General features: G+C 36.3%; 1 protein-coding gene across 3 annotated transcripts in view; it reads left to right on the forward strand.

The window, feature by feature from the left end:
- The window catches only part of Syt14 (Synaptotagmin 14), a 94,619-nt gene that overhangs the window by 65,828 nt on the left and 18,304 nt on the right, over positions 1 to 10,487 (forward strand). For all 3 annotated transcript variants that reach the window (XM_070138317.1, XM_070138319.1, XM_070138318.1), the window contains exon 2: positions 5,096 to 5,257. In XM_070138317.1, coding sequence (XP_069994418.1) covers positions 5,096 to 5,257 — 162 coding nt within the window. The remainder of the gene's footprint in view (positions 1 to 5,095; positions 5,258 to 10,487) is intronic.

The raw sequence follows: 10,487 nt of genomic DNA on the forward strand, positions 1-10,487 counted from the left end.
CATTGTTGTTATTTTATTATCATTATTGTTATCATTATTAATATTATCATTATTATCATTATCATTTTTATTATTATTACCATTATTATTATTATCATTATCATCTCTGTTGTTATCATTGCTTTGCTATAATAATCATTATCTTTATCATCATTACTATTATCATTACTATCATTATCATCATTACTGTTATTATTGTCTCTATTACTATTATTGTTATCATTATCAGTATTATTATTATCATTATTATAATGGTTTTTATCATCATCATTATCATTGTTATTATTATCATTATTAGTATCATTATCATTATTATCATTGTTATTATTATTATTATTATTACTATTATTATTATTATTATTATTATTATTATTATTATTATTATTATTATTATTATTATTATTATTATTATTATTATTATTATCATTATTACTATTATTATTATTATTATTATATTTATTATCATTACCATTATTATCATTATCATTATCTTTATTGTTATTATTATTATCATTATTGTTGTCATCATTATGATATTTATCATTATCATTATTATTGTGTTATCACTATTTTATCATAATTCTTTATCATCGTTATTATCATTATTGCTTCTATAATGAAGAGTATTAATCTCATTAACATTATTACTATCATTATCGTTATCATCATTATTATTGCTATTATGCTTTTTGATAATAATATTATAATTATCATAATCAATATTATTATTATGACTGATATTATTGTTTTCATTATTATTATCATTATTGTTATTATTATCATTATTTTTTTCTATTAACATTATCATTTTATTTTTTCATTATCATTACCATTACTATCATCATCAAAAAAATGAAGTGCATCAAGGTAATTTTTGCGATTACTGAAGGACACCAAAATATTCGCAATAAACACCAGAAGACATGAAAGCAACTGTGTGAAAACCACATACAAATAATCTTAAAATTTTTGCAACTTAGCTAGCATTCTGTGCACGATGTAATAAATGTCATAAATGTAATAAATGTAATAAAATGTAATAAATGTAATAAATGTAATAAATGTAATAAATGTAATAAATGTAATAAAATGTAATAAATGTAATAAATGTAATAAATGTAATAAAATGTAATAAATGTAATAAATGTAATAAATGTAATAAATAAATGTAATAAATGTATGATAAATGTCCATGTTGCAGCGCTGTCTGATCTTTTGCACAACACACTGGTCTCCCACTCCGCTACGAACCGTTTGGTCACGTGCAGATTTTCGTAATTTTAGGGCTTTGCGGACATTTGAAAGGGTATTATAGCAATTAGATTTCCTGACCTGATATTATTGTCAATGTTATCGATGTTGTTATTATCAATATCATTATCATTATTATTGTGATCATATTATTATTAGTTTTGTTATCATTATCATCATCATCGTCATTAACTTGGTTATTAGTATTATCTTCATTGCTCTTATCATTATCATTATTATCATTATTAATTACCTTTCCTATCATTATCATCATTGTCATTATTGTCATCATCATCATTTTCATCCTCATAGTCATTACTATCATTATCATTATCATTACTATTGTCATTATTATTATTATCACTATCATTATTATCATTATTATCATTATTATCATTAGCATTATTATGGTTATTCTTACTACTGCTTCGAGTAATATTAATGACATCATTTCGATAACTATTCATTTCATTTTTATCATGACCATAATTATTGTTACTATTACCACAACCATCAACATTATAATGATTTGTTTAATACAAACAATTGTATCATCTTGTCAATGCTATCGTAACTGCAATTATCAATTCCATCGTCAACTGTAATGATATTCATTATTATCATCATCTTTATGAATAATATCGTCGTCATTATCTTTAATATCACTATTACCATAATCTTCTCCTACATTAGTGTCATTGGTAATGTTCTTACCGTTCTTTATGGATACCATTAGCCTATTTTCGTTCTTTTATATCATTTAGTATCGTTCTTGTCAATAAAATCACTTCTACTGAGCCGAAGAAAAGATAAAAAATAAGAAAACAAATGCAAAACCTTAGACACAACTCAACGAATCTCTCAACATTGCTATGACCTCTGACCTATCTGTATGAATGTCCACCTGACCTCACGTTGACCTCTGCGTTCGTTCTGATTTGTGAATGGCCGCCCACTGTCTACAAGGGTCAGGTACTTGCTTCACTGTTAAGATGCTTACCCCTTAAGCACTTGGGAGAGAAAGAAAGATGTACAGAAAGAAAGAAGAGGAAATGATAGAAGAAAGTGAGATGGGTTGAGTGAGAAAGAAAGAAAAAGAAAAGATAGAAGAGAGAGTGGTGGGTTGAGAGAGAGGGAGAGAGAGAGAGAGAGAGAGAGAGAGAGAGAGAGAGAGAGAGAGAGAGAGAGAGAGAGAGAGAGAGAGAGAGAGAGAGAGAGAGAGAGAGAGAAGGAGGGAGAAAGAGAGAGACAGAGAGAGACAGAGAGAGAAGAGAGATACAGAGAGAGACAAAGACAGAGACAGACAGACAGACAAACATACAGACACTTACTACACTTAACCCCCCACCATTCTCCCTTCAAAATACAGCCCTCTATATCGGGAGATCTATCACACCGATGACTCTGGTTAGGCGTGCCAAGTTTTTTTTCCATTGACTGTGTACCTGTAAGGCTGTACATGGTAACTCGCTGAATTATTCGTCGTGGCCCCGAATACTGGGTCACTGGGAATCGATCTGAGGGAACTTTGGTGTATCTTTCCTGCTGATTGATTTTGGTGAAATGTATGGGTAAGTGCTGAGATTAAAGAAGGGAGAGAGAGATAGATAGATAGAAAGATAAATATAGAGAGAGAAAAAAGAAACAGACAGAGACAGAGAGAGAAACAGATAGAGACAGAGAGACAGAGAGAGAAACAGACAGAGACAGAGAGAGTAACAGACAGAGACAGAGAGAGAAACAGACTATAAGACAAACAGAGACAGAAATAGACAGATACAGAGTACAGAGATAAACAGACAAAGAGAAACAGACAGAGACAGAGACAGAGAGACAGAGAGAGAAACAGACTATAAGACAAACAGAGACAGAAATAGCCAGATACAGAGTACAGAGATAAACAAACAAAGAGAAACAGACAAAGACAGAGAGACAGAGAGAGCAGCTCAAAGCAAAGACGACCCACATAAAAAGAGAAATGTTGCCTCTTACCTGAAAATCTTCTACCACAGCTTTTCTTTTTATACATACTGATATATTGTTAGGCTTCACCTGATCGATACGCGGTAGAGCGGAGGTGTCTCTCCCTTTTCTCTCTTCCCACCCCTCTCTCTCTTTGTCTGTCTGTCTCTGTCTGTCTGTCTGTCTGTCTGTCTCTCTTTCTCTCTCTCTGTCTGTCTGTCTCTCTCTGTCTGTCTGTCTGTCTGTCTGTCTGTCTGTCTGTCTGTCTGTCGGTCTCTCTCTTTCTCTCTGTCTGTCTGTCTCTCTTTCTGTCTGTCTGTCTGTCTCTCTTTCTCTCTGTCTGTCTGTCTCTCCCTCTTTCTCTCTGTCTGTCTGTCTCTCTTTCTCTCTGTCTGTCTGTCTCTCTTTCTCTCTGTCTGTCTGTCTCTCTTTCTCTCTCTCTCTCTGTGTCTGCCTGTCTCTGTCTATCTTTCTGTCTGTCTGTCTGTCTCTCTCTCGTGTGTGTGTCTACCTGTCTTTCTGTCTGTCTGCCTGTCTGTCTATCTGTCTGTCTTTTTCTGTCTTTCGCTCTCTCTCTTTTTCTATCTTTGTGTGTGTATATGTGTCTTTCTCTGTCTTTGTCTTTATCTTTTCTCTGCCTGTCTCTATCTGTCGTTCTCTGTCTCTCTCTGTTTCTCTCTCTCTCTCTCCCTCTCTCTCTCTCTCTCTCTCTCTCTCTCTCTCTCTCTCTCTCTCTCTCTCTCTCTCTCTCTCTCTCTCTCTCTCTCTCAAAGTCGTCACAGTCTTCATTATTATTATCGCATCATCATATTTATCTTTATTACCACCATCAGTTATCATCACTTTTACCATCATCATATTCATCATCATCACATCATCATATGAATTGTTATGATTATAATCTCATCATGTTTATCATCATTATTATCATTATTTATTCCAGATGAACGATAGGAGAAATTATTATATTAAAAAAATCAGTTTTACTAGAAATTTGAATATTATGACAATGACGATAACGGTGAATGAATACATACATGAACTGATGAGCGGCCATTAATGGTAAAGAGAAAGAAAAAAAAAGAAAAATTCTGTTTCGAGATATAAAAAAGATACATTCTTAGATTTATGATCAATGTTGCTTTAATTTTTCGTTTTTTTTATCTCTTTCTATTTCTTTCCTTTCTTTATCATGGTTCTGTCTTTTTTTATAACCATGAAGATTATAATAATAATAATGAAAATAGCGAAAATAATATAGGTATTCATGTTAAACCAGATAGCTTATAATGGTAACAGCATTTATGATAATTAAAATAGGGGTAATGATCATCATTAGCATCAACACTAATATTTTTTTATTGGTGAAGTTATCATCACAGCTATTAAAAGAAAAATTGTTTTTGCTATTTCCCATTATTACTATTATCATTAATACCAATTATTATGTTTAGTGAAAATAAGGATTATTATTATTATTGATATTCATTCATTACCATCATTATTATTGTTCTCATTATTATCTTTACTATTATTATCGTTATTATCATCAATGCTAGCATTATCATTATTATTATCATCATTAACGACATATCATGGTAATGATAAGGAAAAATACCCCTACCCCCACCACCACAACCACCCCCACCCCCACAACCACCACCACCATCGCCACCCCCACCCCCACCACCACCACCATCACCGTCACCACCATCACCCCCATCACCCCCACCACCACCACCCCCACTACCACCACCATCACCCGCCCCCAATACCCCCACCACCATCACCCCCCCACCCCCCACTACTACCCCCACCACCACCAACCAAACCAAAACTAACCCGGTGCCTCTCTCTCTCCCCTCTCCCCCCCCCCCCACAGTGCCAGTGGAGGCAACAGCGTTCCTTGGGGCGGTGGCTGCCTTCGTCGTCTTCCTCTTCGTCCTGTTCCTTTACCTGAATAAGAAACTCTGCTTCTACACCGTGGGCGGCTTCCCTTGCTGCGACGACCCGATCACCAAGACAGACAAACTCAAGGAACTCGGTAAGTTTTTTTGCTTTTTTTTTCAAGTGAGTGGAGGGTTTTGTTTGTTGGTTTGTTTGCTTTGTGTATTTATATATATGTATATATATATATATATATATATATATATATATATATATATATATATATATATATATATGTATGTATATTTTTAATGTTTGTTTTGTGTGTGTATGTATATATATATATATATATATATATATATATATATATATATATATATATATATATATATATATATATATATATATGTGTGTGTGTGTGTGTGTGTGTGTGTGTGTGTGTGTGTGTGTGTGTGTGTGTGTATGTGTGTATGTGTATATATATGTATTAATATATATGTGTGCGTATAACCTTCCACAACTTCTTCATCAACAATTTTGAAAAGAAGAAGAAGAAGAAAAAAAAGGTGAGTCCAGCACGAGGGTTAAAATATATCCCGTTTCACATCTTACATAAACATCAAGTCTATCTATACAGCATTTTTTTCCTGTCTTACATCTTGTGTTGTGGAAGCGGTTGTGATATAGGCCTACAGACTTCTAGTGGGATATCAGTAGAGTTTTGGTTAGCAGGTTATCAGTAGAGTTTTGGTGACTGTTTCCAATGTGTGTTTTTTCTTTTCGTTTTTGTCTGCTTCTAATGTATATTTTTTGGTGTTGTTGTTATTGTTTCACTTGTTTTCTCGTTTTGAAAATGGGATTGTGATGAAGATCTTTGGTGATAAGTGTGTTACCATGAGAAGGGTCTGTGAGTGGTTAGTAATGTTTTTCCTTTTTTTGTTTGTCTGTCTTGTAATATGTTTTTTGTTGTTGTTTCTGTCATTGATGCTGTTATTGTTGTTGTCGTCGTATTTTCTCAAGAGGTTCTCCCTTTTGTCTGATTTTGTGATCTCGTTTTCTTTTCTATTTTCCTGCAACTAAATTAGCAGGGTAGACTATGACAAATTATTCTAGCTGTCAATTTGATATGATTTATTTTTATTATTTTTATTATAGTAACTACAACGATGGCAAGACATATAAGACCAAAATTAGCGCCAAAAGAATAGGAATTACCCGCGAAACGTATAAACAAATAAACAACCGAATCAGATAAGTAAATAAACAGAAAAACACATAATAAATAAAAAAATAAAAATGTCTTCCTCACAGCCAAATCTCCTGCAAAAGTTTACTCTCGAATTCGTGTTTTTCATTTACTTCAAGAGGCTTTTAAGAGAAGCAATAGAGACAAAAATTAATTTCTAGATGAAATACGTAACAGCAATTTCCCTCGAGAGTGATACACGTAATTTGACATCTCACTCTTAATAAAAAAAATTGTCCTGAAATTAATAAGGTAATCTAAGTATCACCGGAAGAGAGGGAGAGAAATTATAGAGAAAAATTAAATCTTTTCAAAATGACTACCTGTAATTCTGAGAGAAATAATCTATAACCGAGACTATCTTAGATTGTATACCTTATCAATATATGATATACATTTAATGTTGATTATGGCTAGTATAGTCGAGGACAAATTTTGTATTTTTAAGCATCAACGAGATACCGTCCCAACCTAAAAACCGAAAATTATATATATATATATATATATATATATATATATATATATATATATATATATAAACAAAAACGAAATAAAATCAAACCTGTAAATTCTCTATATTTCCAAAGCTATATGAAACTCAAAAAAAAGAAAATAATTAGATAAGATATAGATAAATAAATAAAATAATAATAATAATAAAGAAATAAGTAAATATATAATAATAATAATAATAATGCTATGATCCACCGTGATTATTCTCGCGTCGTGCCGTACTGCTGCCGTACATATAACAACAGCGTACGGCACAGCCCCGCGCTATTGTCACCCACGAGTCGATGCTATTAGATAAATTTCCCGGGAGAAAGTCTACAGAGATGGCTACATAAATTTTCTATGGTAGCGACGGTCCCCTGGGGTTCTTAATATTACACAAGGGTTAGGCGAGGCTTGTGAATATGCTAAGATTTCTATTTAATTGCTGATTTTTTTTTTTTTTTTTTTTTTTTTTTTTTTTTTTTTTTTAAGGAGGGTGGGGGTATTTATCGTCTGATCCGCCTGTCTGTGTTAGGGTTTTTCTCCGCTTCTTTGTCTGTCTATCTATCCTCTCTCTCTCCCCCGCTTCTTTGTTTATCTATTCTCTCTCTTTCTCTCCGCTTGTGTCTGTCTATCTATCCTCTCTCTTTCTCCGCTTCTTTGTCTATTTATCTAACCTCTCTCTTTCTCTCCGCTTCTTTGTCTGTCTATCTATTCTCTCTCTTTCTCTCCGCTTCTTTGTCTGTTTATCTATCCTCTCTCTTTCTCCCGCTTCTTTGTCTGTCTATCTATCCTCTCTCTTTCTCTCCGCTTCTTTATCTGTCTCTCTATTCTCTCTCTTTCTCTCCGTTTCTTTGTCTGTCTATCTATCCTCTCTCTTTCTCTCGCTTCTTTGTCTGTCTATCTATCCTCTCTCTTTCTCCCGCTTTTTTGTCTGTCTATCTATCCTCTCTCTTTCTCTCCCGCTTCTTTGTCTGTCTATCTATCCTTTCTCTCTCTCCCGCTTCTTTGTCTGTCTATCTATTCTCTCTCTTTCTCTCCGCTTCTGTGTCTGTCTATATATCCTCTCTCTTTCTCTTCGCTTCTTTGTCTGTCTATCTATCCTCTCTCTTTCTCCCGCTTCTTTGTCTGTCTATCTATCCTCTCTCTTTCTCTCCCGCTTCTTTGTCTGTCTATCTATCCTTTCTCTCTCTCCCGCTTCTTTGTCTGTCTATCTATCCTCTCTCTTTCTCTTCGCTTCTTTGTCTGTCTATCTATCCTCTCTCTTTCTCCCGCTTCTTTGTCTGTCTATCTATCCTCTCTCTTTCTCTCCGCTTCTTTGTCTGTCTATCTATCCTCTCTCTTTCTCCCGCTTCTTTGTCTGTCTAACTATCCTCTCTCTTTCTCCCGCTTCTTTGTCTGTCTATCTATTCTCTCTCTTTCTCTCCGCTTCTTTGTCTGTCTATCTATCCTCTCTCTTTCTCTCCGCTTCTTTGTCTGTCTATCTATCCTCTCTCTTTCTCTCCGCTTCTTTGTCTGTCTACCTATCCTCTCTCTTTCTCTCTCTCTCTCTAATCGTCCTCTGCATCTCTCTCTCTCTCTCTCTCTCTTCTCTCTCTCTCTCTCTCTCTCTCTCTCTCTCTCTCTCTCTCTCTCTCTCTCTCTCTCTCTCTCTCTCTCTCTCTCTCTCTCTCTCTCTCTCTCTCTCTCTCTCTCTCTCCTTCTTCTTCTTCTTCAATCCATTACGTAGTACAGCACCGTTACTTGTACCAACGAGGTAAATGCTGCCAATGAGCTCAGTCCTCGCACGAAACTCTCATTCTCATTCTTCTTCCATTAAGCAACATTTATGCGTAAGATGGCTTTGCAGAGCGAGAGAAAAAAATATGTTTCCTAATATTACTCTTCATACTCTTACGGCCATATAAGCTGACGGATAAAAAGAAAGTTGCCTCCCAAAATAACATTATAATACCCATCCATACCGAGTCGAACTTCCAAGACCCGTATATTTATCATACTTTTTTTTCCTCCAAACTTCTAACTATAGCCTACCCTACATTTTCCCCTTCTCGGATTCCCATTTTCTGTGAACTAATTTCTCGGTCGGCTTCCGTTTTCTTTGAAGCCATCTCCTTCCTCCGATCTCCTTTTCCCCGAAGTCATCAGAGAGATGTAGAGAGCCGTCGGCGAGAGGCAGCGTCAACCCCTCTCGCTGGTTAGTTACCGAAAGGGACAGAGCCAAAGGGAACTAAGGGCTGGAAAGCGGCCAGCGCTCCCTCGTCAAACTTTTAAACTATTAAAGAGACACCACCCATCCCGAGCGTCATAGGCACCGGCCGCCAGTTTAGGTTCTTCATCCTTTTCCAAAAAAAGTGATAAGAAAAGACGAAAGGCATGTCACACTTTCTTTTCTTTGAGGGTGGACCAAGTTCCTTTAATTTCTCGCCTGGTGACTTTGCACCAAAGTCTTAGAATTCGAGAGTTGAGCGTGTTTCTCCCTGCACCGTTAATAGGAATCGAATGTCAGGAAGATATCGACTCAGGAGGAGAAGGAGGAGGAGGAGGAAAAGAAGGAGGAAACGAGAGAAGGAGAGAAGGAGAAGAAAATGGAGGAGGAGGAGTGGGATGAGGTGGAGGAAGAGAAAGAGAAGAGGAAAAGGAGGAGGAGGAGGAGGAGGAAGAGAAGGAGAAGAGGAAAAGGAGGAGAAGGAGGAGGAGGGAAAGGAGAAGGAGGAGGAGGGAGCTGAGCAGGTAGACTCGCCTGTTTAATCTACACACTTTTATCGGTTTCACCTGAGTCTACATGCGCAGTTCCGTACAGGTATTGCTGATCGCATCTCTCTCTCTCTCTCTCCCTCCCTCCCTGATTCTCGCTTTCCCTCTCTCTCTCTCTCTCTCTGTGTCTCTCTCTCTCTCTCTCTCTCTCTCTCTCTCTCTCTCTCTCTCTCTGTCTCTCTCTCTCTCTCTGTCTGTCTGTCTCTCTCTCTCTCTCTCTCTCTCTCTCTCTCTCTCTCTCTCTCTCTCTCTCTCTCTCTCTCTATATATATATATATATATATATATATATATATATATATATATATATATATATGTATATATATATATGTATATATATATATATATATATATATATATATATATATATATATATATATATATATATATATATGTATATCCCTCCCTTTCCCTCTCTCTCTCTCTCTTCCTCCTCCGTCTCTCTCTCTTCCTCCTCCGTCTCTCTCTCTCTCTCTCTCTCTCCTTCTCTCCCTCCCCATCGCGTCTTAGTGAAACCCAAGCCCTTCTCTTGTGTACACGGGAGGCACTCTTCACTCGGACTTCGACGCGGAAAGAAAAATGAAAAAGGTACTTGAAAATATTAACGGTTCGAGTTCCTTTTGAGGTCTTAGAGGCTTACGTCATAACGAGGAAGGGTGAGAGCTTTGAAGGGGGAGTTGGGAAGAGAGAGCAGGGGTCGGAGGGAGCGGAAGGAGAGAGAGAGAGAGAGAGGGGTGGGTGGGGAGAGGGAAGGAGGAATGGAGGGTGGGAGAGAGGGGGAGAGGGAGGGAAGGAGAGAGAGAGGGGTGGGTGGGGAGAGGGAAGGAAGGAGGGAGAGAGGGAGGGAAGGAGAGAGAGGGGAAGGGAGGGAGGGAAGGAGAGAGAGACG

This window comes from Penaeus vannamei, chromosome 24, assembly GCF_042767895.1.
Source record: "Penaeus vannamei isolate JL-2024 chromosome 24, ASM4276789v1, whole genome shotgun sequence".
Lineage (NCBI taxonomy): Eukaryota > Metazoa > Arthropoda > Malacostraca > Decapoda > Penaeidae > Penaeus > Penaeus vannamei.